Source organism: Pseudochaenichthys georgianus, chromosome 9 (assembly GCF_902827115.2).
Source record: "Pseudochaenichthys georgianus chromosome 9, fPseGeo1.2, whole genome shotgun sequence".
Classification (NCBI taxonomy): domain Eukaryota; kingdom Metazoa; phylum Chordata; class Actinopteri; order Perciformes; family Channichthyidae; genus Pseudochaenichthys; species Pseudochaenichthys georgianus.
This window is the reverse complement of record NC_047511.1, coordinates 23,704,598-23,723,845: the sequence shown is the minus strand read 5'-3', so window position 1 is coordinate 23,723,845 and position 19,248 is coordinate 23,704,598. Positions and strand designations below refer to the sequence as shown.

The 19,248-nt window shown below is 39.9% G+C and overlaps 2 protein-coding genes across 9 annotated transcripts; one reads left to right on the top strand and one right to left on the bottom strand.

Annotated features, from left to right (window-relative positions):
• Positions 1-352: 352 nt before the first annotated feature.
• Positions 353-14,314, top strand: cdc14b (cell division cycle 14B). Of its 8 annotated transcripts, none has more exons than XM_071204366.1 (16): positions 354-665; positions 1,757-1,847; positions 2,571-2,646; positions 4,102-4,194; positions 4,275-4,351; positions 5,517-5,583; positions 5,669-5,819; positions 5,914-6,144; positions 6,282-6,420; positions 6,746-6,911; positions 7,058-7,155; positions 11,327-11,374; positions 11,465-11,569; positions 12,160-12,328; positions 13,308-13,367; positions 13,544-14,314. In XM_071204366.1, the coding sequence occupies exons 1-15, from the start codon at positions 557-559 to the stop codon at positions 13,329-13,331; spliced, it is 1,644 nt and encodes a 547-aa protein (XP_071060467.1). In that variant the 5' UTR covers positions 354-556; the 3' UTR covers positions 13,332-13,367; positions 13,544-14,314. The 8 variants fall into 8 exon arrangements, 7 of the variants coding, with proteins under 7 accessions (XP_071060467.1, XP_033946946.1, XP_033946947.1 ...); XM_034091055.2 differs by having other exon boundaries at positions 11,462-11,569; XM_034091056.2 differs by having other exon boundaries at positions 11,462-11,569; positions 13,308-13,373.
• Positions 14,315-14,484: 170 nt separating this feature from the next.
• Positions 14,485-18,298, bottom strand: LOC117452431 (intracellular hyaluronan-binding protein 4-like). Its single transcript, XM_034091061.2, has 8 exons — positions 17,892-18,298; positions 17,048-17,228; positions 16,587-16,739; positions 16,429-16,500; positions 16,263-16,340; positions 15,544-15,712; positions 15,104-15,295; positions 14,485-14,705 (listed from the first exon to the last, which is right to left on the bottom strand). Exons 1-8 carry the CDS (start codon positions 18,115-18,117, stop codon positions 14,640-14,642), a joined length of 1,137 nt encoding a protein of 378 aa, XP_033946952.1. The 5' UTR covers positions 18,118-18,298; the 3' UTR covers positions 14,485-14,639.
• Between the last annotated feature and the right edge of the window lie 950 nt (positions 18,299-19,248).

Here is a 19,248-nt window from a genome sequence, read left to right as displayed (position 1 = left end):
ATTCCAATTTACAAGTAGCATTTGTAATACATTTTCCAATTTACATATAGCACAAGTGTTATTGCACAACAGTAGTGTCGTAGTCTTTGGGGTATTTTGGGAGGGGGGGGTGGTTACATAAAAATGCAAGTGAAGTTTTATTGCAATTTCCTTGCTCCATCTGTGTTGTCTCATGTTATCCACATGCACACTGCAGACCTAATACATGGTCTTCCCACAGTCATGTCCAATGGGATCACCTAGGACTACATTCCCCACGTTATCTCCAGCTGCAGAAGGTGAACAGTGGAGGGTGGGCGCTGTACATCTAATCCTGATACGTCACGTGCATGAGATTCAGAGAGCAGAAACCTGCCCCTGCTCTCAGACGTCACCGGCACCACCGGAGAGGCTGGAGCAGACGGCGGGACCTCAGTTGACACCTTGACACATTTGCAACACACATACATCCCCAGACCATGCCATAAGAACAACAAACCGGGGACACGCCGCCGCACTGCGAACCGAAGGAGGTCTGCTGCTGCTGCCCGGGAATGCCCTCCGTGCAGCCACGAACATGAAGCGCAAGAGCGAGAGGAGAAGAGCCGAGTCGAGGAAAAAGCGCTGTGCAGCTCTCAGCAGCTCAGAGGCGGAGCCAACCTCTGATGTTTACACTGAGATAACAGGTAAGGGGCCTGCAGGGTGAACCCATAGGGTGAACCCTGTCAATTTAAGGCCGACTCTGCAAATATGACACGGACGCCCACAGCAGGATGCATGTAATTAAGTGAGCAGGGTGTGTTAGAAAGTCTTCCATTGAATATAAAGACATTGGCTCATTCGGCTGTCGTGTAATCATCAATGTACTGGGTTTGCCTTGTGTTGTGTGCAAAGATGCATAATATTATCATAACTTCCTGCTCCGGTATTTAGAGGAAGCAAATTACACCATTACTTCGCTTCGTCTGCACCATCATATCTTAATGGGCTATGCATAGAGACGGAGTGGTGTATTAGTGTGTATTATAGTTAGGACACTGTATTTTTCATGGCGTTTTCCTGGTTTTTGTTCTTCACCCTCCTTGCGCAGCTCAAATCTCAGGGAAGGAGGTTCGCCGAAGTGGAAATCGCGTATTTGATTGGCTGGGAGATCGCCCTAGCAACCGTTTGGGCAACGTTCCGGGGCCTATCATATGTCTTATGTAGAGAACTTTAAACTAAAAGAGGCGAGGCTGAGCAATACTAGCAGGCCGTTCCTCTAATCATGTAGCGGCCTGGATATCTCGCAGCCAATAGCGTGTCGCCGATCAGTGAGGGGTAGTCCGGTAGAGATCCTTCTTTTTTGTGTGCGCACTTGCAATCGAAACTCTTCTTCTCTCTTTGACTGTTAACTTTTTGTCCCGGATTGTTAAATCAGATTTGAAAACGATTGTGTTATACTGTTACTTTTTAACGTATTGCTTTTTTAATCAGCTCGTACACTAACCGTGGAAGTTTTACTCAGTATGCGCAAGTCTTCGTCGTAAAGAAAATCTACCTCGTACGTTTCTCTGCAAAACAAACATGTTCAGAACTATGAACAAGATGACCACGGACGATGTTTCGTCAAGATGCATCGAGTTTGTCAAGGGTAAGTCGCGAGAAAAATGAATGGAGTAGTAAAAAGGTTCCCGGGCTAGGGGAAATTAGAGACCACAGAAGTTTATGTGCATGACAAAAGCAAGTATTTAACTGCCTCTTTATGTTGTCGCCCTACCCCACCCCCCTCCCTCCCCAGATCAACTGTATTTCGCCATTCTAAAGCAAAAGATCAAGAGCACAGCTGATCGACACTGTTTCTGCATAGATGAAGAGCTGGCATATGAGAAGTAGGCTTTCAGTCTCATCCCATTTTTGGAACCTGAACATGCACATTTAGCTTGTTGCTGTAATATGTGTGTGCTTTGTACCTGACCTTTGCACTTCTTTGACATTATAAGTCTGCATTGTCTATACCTTTGTTATGCACCGTTGTAGTAACTTATAGTATATCATATATAGTATATCATTTCAACCATGAGTAGATGCAGTGATTCTCGCATTGATTATCATTGATTGATTATCATCAAGAAATCGTTGGTATGAAGTTATCCAACATATTCAGATTTGTTTCCTCAAAGGAAGCAATACTATTCCTAAAATAAAGAAAGATTGTTAAAACTAAAAGCCTCCTTTAACTGTTAGAATAGATCCAAATAACCAAAACAACATAAACAATGAAAGGCTCACTAAACCAGTAATGGCACATTTTTCAAGGGCATGGCTGTTTGAATGGGCTGGTGTTAGATTGGCATGAGAAGAGAACCTGACCGACCTTTAGAGCTGTGTGTGCCAGTGGTACAACAAATACTCATGTCTTTGCAGCATTTTGTCCTGTTCTGAGTGACCTATTACAGCATCAGATGCTTCTAAAAATAGACTTTACTTTGTCAGGGTTTTTACTGTTTCAGTGTAAGGTAGCTGATTCCATCTAATGAAACTTCCCCAGAGACTGTAGCCGGTTGCATAGCCACTCTGACACACTCTTCTTTTTCTTCTTCCCCCTCTCTCAGCTTCTATGCGGACTTTGGTCCCCTTAACTTGGCCATGTTTTATCGCTTCAGCTGCAAGCTGACAAAGAAGCTCAAGGTAAAGTAAACCGTCGATCTTAGTTGTACTTCCTGGAAGAGAGAATAGGATCCATAGAGCCAGGTCAATCAAAAATATATTTATGCTTGCATTAGGTAGACACAATAAAGTAGAGGTATGTTTTTTGCACATCATGTACTAGTAATACTTTTCAACTTTTTACAGTTATATTTATAGCTATAATATCCGTAAAATGCAAGTAAAAAGTCATTGTTTGTTTTAAGTTGGGTTAAAAGTCCTTAATAATTTTCCTATGAGGAATTTACTTTTTTTTCAAGCCACTGTGGGTAACTGCAAAGTCATAATTTAGTATTACATTTGTATGTAAAATAAAAAATGTTATCACATCTCAGTTCATACTAGGGATGTAACGATATACCGAATATTGCGGTAAATAAACGTCCCAATACCGTCGTGAGAATGACAAAATCTACCGCGATATCTTTTTTAATTAATTTTTTTTAAACACTTTTTTTTGTTTTAAACCTTTATTTAACCAGGTGGTCCCATTGAGATCATCGATCTCTTTTTCAAGAGAGACCTGTCCAACATGGCAGCAAGTAGGTTACAACATGAACATAAAACAACAGAACACAAAAGGACATCGTATTTACAGGGCTACATTTACACACCTAGAGACATTGGCGGTGTTATGCCGTGTGCACCTCGCGGGAGCGCGCACAGCGTAAAGAAAAACCTCCCAGACATGTATTGATCTGTACGGCAAAGTACGGTTTGGAAACGATATCATTTCCTTTTGGAGGGCATGCATAACACGGAAAACACCAGAGCCTCACTGCGGGGAAACGTTGGCGCTGTTCCGAGTTTGTTCTAATCTGTCAAAATGACAGACTGCTTTCAGATTTTTCCGTCATTGTTAAATAAAATATTCGGTTAACGCGACCACTGCTGTTCCAGCAACATCAGTACCAAGCGAGAGAGTTTTTTCCAGAGCAGGGGATATTATAAATGCCCAAACATCCCAGCTTATAAATACCTGGAAATGTGGACATTCTCATATTCCTAAAAACCTGTCTGATGATGCTGTGTGAGTGACTAGTGAGTTTGAATTGAGTTACTTGAAAAACTAAAGTGAAACTTGATTTATTTTATTGCAGGGTCTGATTATTAAATGTTTATTTGTGAGATGCAAAGAACATGCAAAGAAAATGCCTACTTTGTTTGGTAGTACTATAGGTACACCAACACTGGTTTTCTTGTTCCAGTCTGTTACTGTCACTTTGTTTTTGACACTTTAAAATACTGCTATCCTACTAAAATGCTGTACAAATCAGATTTATTATGTAATAAAGAAACTTATATATATATTTTTTATTATTCAATATCGCGATAAATACCGTACCGTGGACTTGTTATCGCGATATTATCGTACCGTGAGTTTTTGGTATTGTTACATCCCTAGTTCATACTGATGCTCTGAATATCTTTGTACAGTCTATTACACTCTCAAGGAAGAAGATAATATTCTACACCTGTGGAGATCAGAAGAAACAAGCCAATGCTGCCTATCTCATTGGCTCATATGCAGTAAGTGGAATAATATGTGTATAATGATATCAGCTTTTAACCTGAGAGGCACCTAGTGATTGGAGATTTATTTTTAACAGGTGATGAATCTAGACATGATGCCGGAGGATGCCTACAGTCTGCTTGTGTCAAGGAACTCAACATATATTCCATTCAGGTAACTATTTCTGTACTGTATATTTCACATTAACCCAGTGAACAACAAAACAAAGTCATTATCAGAGCAGACTGATCTGTTTTGCCGTATGCTTCCATCTTAATCCTACAAATATTTAATTTTCTTTTTTAAATATGCTGCATCTGAAATTTGGAAATAGGGTCCATACATCTTGTCAAATTACACTTTGAAAATATTGCAGAGAGTTGTTTTAAATTAAAAAAAAACACATTGTTATTTTTACCAGTTTTGTTTAGATTTAATTGCAACAGAAGAAAAAGGCTCAGGGATCCCAAGACCCAGAAGGCTTAAAGGTCCCATGTCATGCTTTTCTGGTTATTACCTGTCCCCTTGTGTGTTATGTAGCTTTTTATGCATGTAAACGGTCTGGAGAGTCACAAACCCTCAAAGTACACCCTGTAGCGAGTAAAACTCTAACACAGAAAAGACCTGTCTATGCTGCCCCAGAACGCCTCGTTGGAGATTTCTCTTTTTCTTCCTGGATACAGTGACGTATTTTGGTATAGTGACGTAATGTCCGCGGAGCTGTTTAGTTTGGACCAATCCGCGGACTTTCTCACACACACACACACTCGGTGGGACGTTGCGAGGCTCGCTGCTGCGAGGAGCGGACAGTGTGAGCTGGCTCACTGGTGTGGGGTCGGCGAGACACCGTGGAACTCAGCCTGAGCACACACACAAACTCCCAGCCAGGCTGCGGGTGCGTGTGTGTTTCGGCTGGGTTTTGCTGTGTCTCGCAGACGGCCACTGGGCTCAAAGAGAGGGGGGAGGGGGGCAGGAGCTCCAACAAGCCGTTTAGGACAGAGAGTGAATACACTTACTATACAGAGATACTGTATGAGAAACCAATGTGAGTTTGGAAAATTGCACAATGTAAATCTATTTTAGTATACCTCAACGATGGAATTATGATCAGTAGAAATGGCCATGACATGGGACCTTTAAGGGCCTATGTGCCTGTGTTCTTTATATTACTATATCATGTTGAATTTAAATAAAAGTATTAAGAGAAGAAACAAAACAAGACATTAAAAGAGCAGGGTAGGTTGGATAGCAGTTGATATTTTGTTAAATTGTATTTAAAGGGAAATAAATATGGTTTAGGTGTTGTGCTAAAAAAGATTCATCTTATTTTTTGTTTCAGAGATGCGTCATTTGGATCCTGCATGTACAATCTGAATATCCTAGACTGCCTTCGTGGTGTTCACAAGGTACGTCATATTAAGATGTAATTACATTTCTGTTTTGCTGTGTCATGCTCCCTTGGAATGAAATCTCCTCTCTCCCCCCTGCCAGGCTCTGCAGTACGGCTGGCTCGACTTCTCCAACTTTGACGTGGAAGAATATGAGCACTACGAGAGGGCAGAAAATGGGGACTTAAACTGGATCATTCCAGGAAAGTTTCTTGCGTTCAGCGGGCCTCATCCAAAGAGCAAAATAGAGAATGGTAAATAACATTTACGTCTATAAGTTACCTATAAAAAAAAAGGATATCTGGCCTAATCTTTATACCTATTATTAACCTCATTTTTTTACTCCAGGGTACCCTTTACACGCTCCTGAGGCATACATCCCATACTTCAGGAATCACAACATCACCGCTGTCATCAGACTCAACAAAAAGATGTATGATGCCAGGCGTTTCACTGAATCTGGCTTTGAGCACCACGATCTGTTCTTTGTGGACGGGAGCACGCCAAACGACTCCATCGTCAGGAAGTTCCTCAACATCTGCGAGAACGCAGAAGGAGCCATCGCTGTCCACTGCAAAGGTACATGTCAAACTGCAACAAAGGCAGTGGATAGGCTAATCTATTCTGAATGATTATAGTTTTACTCCTAGATCTATACACTGTGCTCAATGTCCCGTTGGTTGTGTAATTTAACACTGCCATTTTTTTCCCTTTAGCTGGTTTGGGCAGGACTGGCACTCTGATTGGCTGTTATATGATGAAACATTACGGCCTGAGTGCTGCCGAGGCCATTGCCTGGATACGAATCTGCAGACCAGGGTCCATCATTGGGCCTCAGCAGAACTTTGTTGAAGAGTAGGTGTTCACTTAAGTAGCATTTTCAAAATGTTACTATGTTCAAATCTTAGGGGTTTCTCCCTCATGCAGAATCTTCAGTCAGAGTTAACGTTCAGAATATAGTATCCTTAGATTTTATTTATTTGATTTGTTTGTCAGTCTAAATCAGCGTGTTTCAATTCAAATGTTGCATAACTTTATTGTGATTGGAGCATCCAAACTGAGCCATGCCCTCTTCATCAGTCAGAATCTGCTAAGAAATTGAGTTAATAATAGTGTTGGTTTTTTGTTTGGCAAGAGAAATAAGGTAATTTTGTCTTTTTTTACTTTATTTTTTCATCAGTAAGCAGAACAGTCTGTGGGCTGAAGGAGATGTTTTCCGGGAGAAGATGCAAAACGAATGTGAGAATGGCAAGACGGCTGTAACCAGGATCCTGTCTGGTGTGGATGACATATCCATCAACGGGAGCAACAAGAACAGGGCATCCAATAAAGAGGAAATGGACCTGGTGAGTTTACAAATCACTCCTTTGTCATGCTCACAGGTACAGACTGCAGAATGAACTGAAAGTAATTCTGTAAGCAGAATATTTTTTATTGAACCACAAGTACATAGAAAATTGTTTGTAACCACAAATTGTTCTTTGTTTTACAGTATAATGATGATGAGGAGAGGAATGGCCTTACGCAGGGTGATAAACTGCGAGCCCTGAAGAGCAAGAGGCAGGCCAGATCATCCTCAGGTTCACTATCGTAAGTACGCAGGCAGCCTGCAGGTACCATCATGCATCACACCTGTGTGCTGTCGTACCGTCAAATGACCGACGCCACTCCTTGGCAGTCTCTTGGATCATTACACGTTTAAAGTTTTGTCAGACTAATCTGAGAGGTCTGCTCTCCTTTATTCCTACTATGACAGTTTTATCCTGTTATTGCATTTTATATTTAAGTTGAGGAACCAGGCCACATTCCTGTAATTTTTCAATAACTCTGTCTTTGTGTCCTCTTATTGTTCTTTTGATTGACTGTCATGACATGCAGATCAATGTAAGTCATCACATTTGTATCTATAATCTGTTAATGACGAGGATGAACATTAAAGCAAGGAAGAAGTCGGTCAAATATTAAGAGGCAGAGCGAGTGATAAAGTTGATGGAGTTATCTGATACACAATCTGTTGAGGTCTGGATTTAGAAAGGCACAAAAGATGTGGAATTAAAGCATGTGATCTATGAGTTAGATTAACTGCAGGATTTGATAATTAATGAATGTCAGAGATGAGAACATTTAAATATATAGCCGTATAAATATAGAGCTTGGGCTCCAGGTTATCATAACATCATGTCACAATGTCTTGAGGCAGATTTTTATTCAGAATCAGGTTTATTACCAGGTAGGCTTACACGTACGAGGAATTTGACTTGGTGTCGTGGTGCATACATACAAGTAAAACAAGAATTAAAAACACAGGTAGAGAACTAGAAAAATAATACAAAATATAGTCAAATATAATATAACAGTATTTACATTGCAATGGAATGGAATAAAAATCGGCAGTAATACAACAACAAAAAAGATATTGTTGTACATTGTGTGCATTAATGTAATCAATTATTTAATTATTAGTGCTATTTATAAAAAACAAAACAGGGGTAAAGAGTGTGCAAGAATATTAAAATTGTTATATAGTACAATTGTCATAGTAGCCCTCCATGCCAAAATGTAGTACTTGAATCTGTATTGTACAGATACATTGACAGAAAATAATGAAAAGTGGTTTATTACATGTGTCTGTTAGGATAAAAAATAGACATCCATTATGTTGCAGAAGGGAACAGGCCTTGATAAAAAAAAAAAGCAATATTTAAATAAATGGAATTAAACTCCAACCATTTAGTAAGCTATAAAGGCCAATGGCTTGTTGCTGTCTAGTTATTTAAAAAAAATATGAATAGAAAATCTAATATTGGATTTTTTCCTTCTCTATCTAAATGAATTCCACATCATTTGTGCCTATGTAATTCAGCCGTGGAAGGTTGGGTGTCACATGGCTGAGGATGGTTGACTGGCCTCTGCCAATGTACCCATGTGGCTTTGGCTTTTGTTGTCCCATGTCAGGCAGGTGGTAGTGTTCTGCTGCAACCTCATGGGCACGCTGTGGCCGATGTGTTGCCTGCCATTCAAAAGATAGCTGAGAGTGGCAGAGAAAGAGAGAGAGAGAGAGAGAGAGAGAGTGGGGGAGAGCAAAAACAGAGAGAGGATGTGAGGTTTTGTATGACAGAGGTAAGTTTACATCACTTCCTTATTAGCTGCCTTCCTCTTCCTGTAGAAATGGTTGCTATGCCAGTGTATGGTATGGCTGATTTTGAGGTTGTTTCTTTTTTGTTTCTTTTTTTTTCTGTCTTTCGTTGGATGACTATGGTGTGGATATGCACTTAGTGGATGCATTACATTTACACGCCTTGCATTATGTGCCTGTCATGGACACACTGAGCTGATCTGCTTTGATATCAAAGCTTATCCCAGAGTTACAGTAAAGCTCTTTCATTGAGCCTGCTGTACTTGTTAACAATGGCACCAATTATTCAAATAATCACGGTTTAACAAAGGATCTGGATTAGTTGAATTTAATGGTTTAGTGCTTGGCTTGCACTGCTGACTTGGCACGTCTCAAGAGAAAATGTTGGCGAAGGAAACTTGGTCCTGGTTCTGATCTGCAGTTTGTACTTGTTTAGTTAAGAAGCTAACTTGCCTGCTCAATCATATAGCTGTAGGTGTTTTTTAGGAAACATCAAGGAGTACTTTGTTGTTAAAATGATCTTTGCTTGGGGTGTTTTTATGAAATAATAAGCGGATTTAAATGGCATTGTTGGGATTGGTAAATCACACATGATTCTATTTTAAATACACAGGTTAGCTCCTCAGGAGGTAGAGGGATGGAGAAAATGGCTTTATATACGTCCTCAGGAGGGAGTTGAGGCAGAATAGAGATTTGTTCGCACAAGAAATTTGGCTTATCAGATTATGCGCTGCTACACATCCCTCTTACTTCCAGCTGAACTTCACCATCTGGCTCCACTGTTTGTTTTATTAAGTAATACTGACATGCATGTTCAATTCCAGTGATGATAAGAACGACAATTATCTGAAAGCGTTCTTTTCTGCCTCTTCATGCATGGCAACAGGCATGAAACCCTTGGACATGCACGCATGAACATGCCTCTTTGTTCGATCTGTGTTTGTGTCTAACATGTAACTAATGTTGGGCCGGGTTCATTGTCTATTGCCTGTTGTTTTTCCATTGCTTCTGTGACTGGATCAGTGTGCACATACCATCCGAGCTTTGTGTACCCCTTCAGGTTTCTGTGTCTGCCAGCTTCTATTAAAACGCTCCGTCTCTGGAACAAAATGTAATAATGGTAGTTCATTTTAATATTAGAGCCCGATCTATATTTTGGCAGGCTTGTATCAGCCACTATTTGCTCACAGATAATAATAATAATAATAATACATTTGATTTATATAGTGCTTTTCCTGGTGCTCAAAGCCATCTTAGTATATTTGATAGAAATGTCTGTCCATAAGTTTACTCGTAGGTGGCAACTTGTTTTATTTTATCAAAACTATACTCATTTTAAGTTGTTTATTTAGTGTAATTTTATTATAAGCAAATGTTACTACTGGATATTTAATGTTATCTTACAAATACTGTTAGTTCCAACTGTAGAATAACCACTACATATTGTATATTTTTCAAAAGCTTTTTAAAATAATTGTATGGTTGTTTTAAAATCTCTCAAAAAGTTTCATCTACTTTGAAATTCTCACATGAGTTGAGTGTAGAGTTTAAAGCAAAGTGCTTACACATCAGAGCAAGTGAAGAAGAAGAACTTGCTGACTGGCTAGTCGGATGCAAGGCTCTTTGAAAGGTAGTTCATCTAATCCAGTCTCAGTGGAAAAGCAGAACATCAAAGGCTTTGTGTCCCGCCCGGACGTCTCTTGTCTCTCCTTCCTTTTATTTCCCCTTTTTTCCGTTTGCTCTTGTTGTTGGATTTGTCCTCCTTTCAGATGGCTGGTAGCCATGCTGCTCTCCTCCCTGTGTAGCCTTGCCCTGTGGTGGATTGTGTATGGCTTCCCTTCTTCCATCCTGCATTTCTGTATAGACGGGTTAGGATTTCAATGAGTTCTACCGCCCGTCAGCCCCCAAAAACCTGTCCTGCCCCCCTTCTGGAGCTCTAACTGAGAATGCTGTAAGTGAGACCCAGTCTCTTTTTTTAAACTCCCAACCCAAATCAGAAATTTGTTCAAAATGATCCTCTTTATTGCTTTTGCAAGTACAGTAAACTTAAAGCTAATAAGCAGAGCCAGTTATTTAAAATATAAAACATCAGAGGCTACTTGTCATTGTGACCTTTTTCTGTACATAATGATTTTGTCTTACTGTGTCCATCATCATGTCATTTTAAACATCATGCTTGGCTGGTGATTGTGTTGACTTGAGTGCTAACTGTTCAAATGTAATCCTGCCAGACAGTTAAGCTTAAAGGCAAATCAAGTCTCCTTTTAAGTTGTTTAGTGTCACCTGCTGGCTTCTCCTGGTATGACTTGGCTTTAATAATCATATCTGGCTGCTCAGGCTGCAGTAATGATCTGTGCACAGGCCGTAGAATAGAATAGAATTGGGAGGGATGAAACCCCTCTAATGGTCACACAGCACACACAGTGACATTTGGCCTCTGCATTTAACCCATCCTATTACCAGGAGTCTAGTACTAGGCACTATCAATATCTTTAAAACCTCCTTGCTCATCTGCATACAATATTTTACTTCTCTGCCTCCACTCTGTCCTGTCCTCTTTCTAAGATCTCTCAATGAATAAGTTGAATCACATGTTTTACTGTTGTGTTACTTGTGTTTTCACAGACAAGAAGAGAATAAGATTCACACCCGGTCATCATCACAGTCCCTAAGGTAGATTTTGCAGTGTACACACAACATGCATATCTACACTCTGACATACAGTGGCTCAGACTAATGAATCACATGTCTCTTCTGCAGCAGGGTCATATTGCAGGCCAGTGTTCAGGGCGGTAACCCATTGGCTCTGTCTGACCAATCAGACAGCAGGAAGAGGACCAGATCCTCACTGCCCGCCAGCGGAGGAAGGTCAGTGGCACATTCACCCCTTATATTTTCATTTATATACCATATACCAAAACCTAGATTGGACACTGGATGCCTTTTTGTGTCTCTACATTTAAATGTGAAGATTTGAAAAAAAACTAGAACTGGCTTAAGTTCCACTTCAATCAATCAATCAATGTTTATTTATATAGCCCTTATTATATTTATCGTATAAATCTCAGCCGTTTCTCACTCAGTCTTTGTGAATGAATGGAGTATACTCAGTTTTCATTGAGATGGCAGATATGTGGTCATGAGACCATCATGTGTAGAACTGGTCATGTGATGATAAGGAAAACTGATGAAGCTTTTAAACTAAAGAGATGATTTGAGTTACAATTGGTTTTTTGAATCAGCAAGTTGCATATCAATTATTCAGCCCTCAATGTGGACTTTAAATACTTCATATTTGCCATTTATTTACTTACTCAGGGAAGTGTTGTGTTAATGGAATATTTAATACTTGAATATATTTTTGATGTTTTATGTGAAGTTAATTTTTAAGCAGCCAAGAGGCTATAGCCACTCGTGGGTCCTTATGGAGGACATTAACACTTCCTTCTTTCTGCCAGCTCCCTGAGCCACACCAGGCTGGTCAGGTCTCTAGGAAACTTGCATGTAGTGTCTGGAGACAGGGACCCCATGTGTTGGGAGCCATGTGGCAGCCATAGAGACACAGCCAGTGCTACGGCCAACACAGGCCCTCTCATCAACTTAAACATGGCACAGGTCCACCTGCAGGCAAGCTCCCTCAAACCCACCCTGGGCCACAACCACATGTTCACTTTTCTATGAAGACATTTCCTCTCTGCTGTCTGAAACAGGGAAAGTCATATGTAAATGGTTTCTCCCAAGTTTTGGCCACCATAGGATGATCAGATCTTACAGATAATTTCACTGGTGCTTGTGTAAATCCAGTCAAAACTCAGTCTCTGCACTCTTCTGCTTTCTCCTCTTGATAATAATCACTTAGGCTGGGATGCACAAACAGGGGTTGAATTGGTTTGAACAAAAACAAATTGTGGTTAATCCACCGATGACTTTCATTCAGAAGTTAGATCTAAATTGAATCTTGATTTTCTGACAGTTGGGATGAAAAAGGACTGTTCCTTAAAGAAACATTAGATACAACTGGTCTGATTAACTTAAATTGCTGAGTTTATTTGATTTAGGGGGTTTCCTGCTAAATCATGGAAACTTTTGAGTCAGTTATTTAGCCAGCATAAACCTAAAATAACAAAGTGGAGCAAACCACTGATTATCTCCACATGAGATGAGTTTTTATTGCTATTTTCCAACTTCAATATTTTAGTTTTGTTGTACTTTTAATTGGTGTAATCTCTGTTCCTGCCAGCCATAGATCTTTCATCCAACATGTCAAATTCAATTACAGTTAAACCGTTTTGTTTTTTTATCTTAAATTAAACCATGGCGGTGCAGCCCAGCCACGGTTCTTCTTCACTCAGCTGTTGTACCAACATTATGTGAAGGTCTAATGTTTAGTAAATCTGACCCTGCTTATGCACCGCTGTCAGGTTGCCAAATGAAACTCCACCGCCTCAGTCTCCCTGCTGCCTTTTTCAGCGTTCCTTCTATGACTGGCTATAGCTTCTCTGGACTCTGCTGCTCAGTGTCTCTGCCTCCTCTCTGTATTCATTACTGGTGCTAATCTGTTTATATCCTTTCTTTTTCCCTCTTTCATATCTCGTACACACAACAGACACACTGTCTCCAGAGGATGTAAAGCTCGCAGCTCTTTGCAATCAATTCGATTTTCCAGGTTATGGTATATATCTTTTCTTCACGTTCGGTTGTTATTAATTGTAATATCAATTTCTGATCTTTGTGCAAACACATGCATGAACTAAATACATTTAAATCGGTTATTTGATTAGTGAAATGTAAATCAATGATATTTTCCCATCCATTAACACTGACTTTCTTTGTTTTCTTTAGTCATTCCATACCCAAAGCTAGAGCTCCTCTGCTCCGGTGAGCCGATCTGGAAACACTGAGGAACTTCACATGAAATCCAACCTCTACACAGCTGTACTAGCATTTTAATTAAGTTTGAAACAAACATTTACCAACTGGATGTGACATGTAAATCATTTTATAGACTTTTATTACAAGTTATTTTACCCGTAAGGCACTTTTGTTTTATATTTTTTACAAAGCATCAATACATACAGATTTATAATCATTGCCTGGTTGTTCCTACTTATTGAAGCATGCTGTAGCAAACTAGCATGTGAATCTAAAAGATATCTTAAATGAGCACTGTGCAGCGCATTTTCTACTTCAAAAATGAGATGTAGATTATTTTAGGAGTACGGCCTAAAAACCTGCTCTTGGTCCTATGAGAAGGCAGTATACAGGTGGTAGAACAACAAAGTCCATCACAAGATACAATACTGTGCTCATCTGTACCTCCACTCTCCATATACATGTGAAGCTTTCAGCTACTGTATTTCAAGACTGTAAATAAGACTGTCAACATTTGATATACTCGGTTTGTATTTTTTAAATATTTTGTACTATGTTTAAATCATGCTATGAAATAAGTGTATGGTCCTAACGGGGCTTTGTCCAACTCATGTTCATAATCCACTGAGAACATTAGCTTAAAGCACATACTATAGAATCAGACTTTTCAAATGAAACTGTACTGGCTTTTAGTCTTTGTAGCAAATGCTTATAACAAGATGCATTAAACAGTTTCAAGTTGATTGTTGTTTCTCAATTTAATTTTAAAACCATTGGGTTTTTTTTATGCCAAGTCACAGTAACACTATTCTGTTAAGCTGATTTTACAAAATACATCACAGGTTTACCCAAACCTCTCACATTTCAAGTAATCCCAGCGTGGCATTCTAAAATAAAAAGCAGCTCCAAGATAAACTTGCAAAAGTATTTATTCTCCAAATGCCGAACAGTGCAACAGAACAAAAATAAATCAAGTACTATAAAACCCCAACCTTAAGAACAGTATTGACATTAAATGTTCTTTTTTTAACATTGTTAAGTACAACCACAGGAGAAGTGAACTCAGTTATTTTCCTGCACACAGTGCTGGGAAGTCTTCTGGGTCATCGGGGTTAGGAGCCGGGTCCTCCTCCTAGTGGGAGAACAAATCGCACACGAATGACATTTAGTAAATACAAAAAAAAATGTCAAAAGATTGCTAATGTTTACATATTTGATCTCCACATGTCAGCATATTGACTTATAATTTCCAGTTAAGTCAAAAAAATAAACCAACACTAAAGATAAATAAATAGAGCATCTACATATAAAAAACGGTCTTACCATTAGCCCCCATAAAATGTACTGAATAATCTAAGACATCGAAATGTTTAGTTATTAAAAAGCTTAAATGTATTTTTTTTGTTAAAGAACGTTTAGTTGCTAAAAGCATATTTTATAAAAAAGGTGTGCCTGTGCTCTTCCACTGAGGTATCCTGCATTTTGTGTCTTAAGATTCTAATTAAGCAAAATAAAGAGTCCAGGACATACCCTCTCAAACACGGGTTTAGCTCTCTCTGGGCAAGTAGCCGGACCACCTCGTGCTCCCCTTCCTCGACCCCCACGACTGGGACGTCCAAGACTCCCGAAATTGATGTCCAGAAGGGAGGTGATGTCATTCACGGACCTACGCAGGAAGTGGCTGTCATCATCCACTTCTTCAAGGATCCCCTCCTTTATGATCTAAAGGTTGGAGACAAACGGTAAATGAAGTCCAAAACCTCTAAATTGACATTAACAACACCTCCCCCTAATTGGTGTGAACGCTTGGTCTAGGTTTTCTTTTTGAGTGTTCATTTTTACAACGGAAGGTTACTGCTAGATGATGACGCATACAATGTTGTTTGATCAGTCTAGTCAGTCCTGATCACCGCTCCAGTGTGATCAGGCTTTGGGTTTTCTTCCAACAGATCCTTGCATCACACTCTCACCTCCACCTTCTTTGACTTGTGGATGACCTTGGCTTTGGTGGGAATCTGGTCCTCTGCTTTGCGGATATTAAAGTCTGCCTTGGGACGACTTGTCGCCTGCAGCGCCTTCCACTCGTCCAGGGTCATCTCCACGGCAACATGGACCACCATCTCTCCATCCTCTTCCGCACTACAATTTGGAACAAACTACATCTGTCAATCTACTTTATTTTGACACCTTTACATTTAAATAAACATTGCCAAATACAGGCTCTCTCTTGAAAGAAATTAACAGAATTTTATTTTACTGGCATTTGTTATTATTTGATCGCCTTGTTGCTGAACCTGAGAACTGACAATGTATCCACAACATAAGTAGATGGCAGATTACTTAGTTTTTTCCATAAACACACTTTTCATTAACACATTTGATTGCGAGTGAAATTTAACATGTATAGCACTCGTGAAGCAGAAAAGCAACTTTCATGCGAAAAAGTCAAACATGTGATGAATTATGTGTGTGATTCTAATTGCAAATGATCCAACTGCCAAGTTAAACCCTAAACATGTTTTAATTTGGTCTAACCATCAATTAGTGCCTTTAATTTATCGATGCAAAAACACAACAGGCATGATAAACCGAGTAAACCGTATCAATTGACTGTTAAATAAGCCACTAAACCAGGTAATGTGGCACAGATTTCATTCATAAGAAAGTTGTTTCTGTGTGCTTTACTCACCGATACTGATTATCATTCTCAGCAGGAATCTTATCCTCAGATTTGGTAAAAGCATCAGGGGTAACCTCCATTAATTCACTTCAAAAATGAGATACGACAAACATAAAGATATCCAAATTGTGCACAAGACTGTTGATATGTTTCATGTTAATGACATGTCATGTACCCTGTATTTTCGTCAGCACTGCCCCAGTTCCAGGGTCCTCTGCCTCCTCGCTTTTCCTCAGGAGAGATACCTCTGCAAAGCAGGTTAAAACAAAATGATCAAAAACACCACCAATAAGCTGTACTGGAGTAAACTGCTGCATGAACAAAGAGGCTTACGTTCCGCTGTGTCGATCATAACCTCTCTTGCCCCTCGGGTTGAAGTTCTCGGAGATCCTCGCAAACCCTCCTCCTCCTCCTCCACCTCCACCTTCTCTTCTACCTCTGAAGCCCCCTCTGCCCCCTTGATCGGACTCTGTATTATAGTAAGGCCTGGGGATCATTTGAAACAAAAAACACAAGTCACTCCTTTGACTTTAGTGACTTTAGTGTTTTGAATAAAACAAGGGTGCTTTTCATTACTCATTTAGTTTGTTGAAGAATCACATAATTTCCTCTTTCAATCTTTACTTAGCAAGGAGAACAATCAGATGAGCAATGTCCCTTCATCTGATTAATCCATGCACTTGAGGGACATCATTTGTACATTTTTTTAACAGCAGTGGTCCTGTAAAACAGATGATGCGAAAAGAAAGCAATATGAAGTGTTGAGTTATAGCCTCAGTCTCATGAATACATACTTAGGGATGGAAAAATCCTGTGGGTACTCGTCTTGGTTGGCCCTGCGCTCCCCAAAAGCAGGCCTCTTTGTGTTCCTCTGGGACTCCCCTCGACCATACCCACTCTCAGTTACTGGTCCAGGACGTCCTTGCTGTGGGGGCTGCGGCTGCTGCTGCTGCAGCGGCGGCGGCTGCTTACGGACTGAGGAAGAGAAAGTGAGATATGTGCTGTTCAATTGTGTTACCGTTATCACTTTCTTTTGTTGAAAAGTCTATGAAGAACCTCAATAACCAAAGAGTTGATCAGGCAAATGGAGTAAATTGCCTTGTTTTAACCACTAATCAAAACAAAAAAAACACATATTACAGTCTTAACACCGCAGTGTGTGTGTGTTTTAATCTTCCAGTAAGTTCTTAGCCCTGATTTAAATACATGTATACTGCTTAAACTCACTCAAACTGCCATTCTACAAAAAGGAAAGGAGGGTCTGATATCATGCAAAAAGGGAAACAAACAATACCAAGAGAGTTAAGTTGAAGGGAATAATTGCACTTAACCAAACAAGTTGTTTGCAACGAAATCAGTTGTTGACTGACTAACATACCATATATAAAGTATGCATATGTATACAGTTTAAAATGTGCTACACAACTAAAAAAAAAAAAGATACCAACTTTAGATACCAAGTTGAAACCCAGCCTGACAGCATGAACATGTGGTCAACCCCCACTGTCATAGCAACATTAGTAGCTGACAAAGCCAAGCAAACCGCCCAGTCGGCTGGACTCTCCGAGGTAGAAATACCAGCAGCTCTCATAGGATTTGGGCCTGTTTGGTGATAATGCAGACAGGAGTCTAGCTAACCTGGAGCCGGGTCGGGGCCCTCCGGAGCAACAGAGATGCGTCTGTCCTTCTGGGATTCCTTCTGCCCAGGTTTTTTCGGCTTGGCTTTCTTCTCCTCGTTGTCCTTCTTTTTCTTTTTGGCCTTCTCGATTTCTGCTTTAGTTATTATGTCGAAGGGGTCAGCATCGTCATCCAGAAGATCCCCATACCTGTTCGCCACAGCGCACCCAAATGCGTCCGGGAGCATTTTAGCCTGTGTATGACGAGAAAAGCTGATTCCCTCCTCCTCAAGATGTACACATATCTTGCAATTACCACTCAGCAAAACAACCGTTTTCGTAAAGAGCAGAGCCGCAGACAGTACTTTGCTGTGTCAGTGAACATCCAGCTAATGCCAGCAGCAGTGTCTACACATTTAAATGTTTGCACGTGCAGATCAGCGACCACGCCCCGTGCTCATTAATGCTGATTGGACTGTGTGTGTTGCTGTTCAAAATGACACAGGAAGTGTCCAAAGGAATTGTACATAAAGCTCTGTAAAAAAAACAAGAGACCACTACAGCATTATCATTTTCTCTGGTTGTACTATGCATAGGTATACATACACATGTGTTTGAGTAAAATTAATGTTGTTTTACTTTATTCTATAAACTACTGACAAAATGTCTCTGTGTTGGCAAAAACTACTGACAACATTTATCTGTGTTAGAATTCAACTGACACTGGAATGGAATGGCTGCCATATTTGTTTTCGATGGAAAAATAAATGCATAACATTTAATGTAAAATACTACGTTTTAAACCTTTCACGTTTAGTTGCATGCTATTTTCCCTGAGTTCTGTTTTTATGGAAGCATTTTCATTGACTAGGACTTTTCTGGTTCGACTACCTGTAAAGTTATGTGACAGCTGCTGTAGCAAACAACTTCTCTCCAACATCTGACTAGTGTACCAGAGTAACCTGCTCAGGTCAAACAGGCTTTTCACAGGCCCATCAAAGCATCACAATAATAATCTGAAAACGATTTGGTCGTTTTTATTTGTAAATGTAATCAATTATCCCCCCAACATTATAGTATTATATTTGTAACTATAGTTGGATAAGATGTATGATGAAATAAGATAAACAAACCTTAACCCTGAATTAGCTTTGTCACCCGCAATAGGTCTGTTTAACCCCATCTAGTGGTCAAATGAGAAAGTGCAAGTCAATGGTGTTCAACCTACAGTCTCGAGGTACATGGGGTTTGGGAACCAAATCATATTTACTTCCCTGTTACAGTATTGATTGTACATGTCATGAATCACTAATAGTTTAGCATACAGGCTTCTAAATGCAGTTATATGGGCAGTTTCAATTACACTTATGCATGATTTT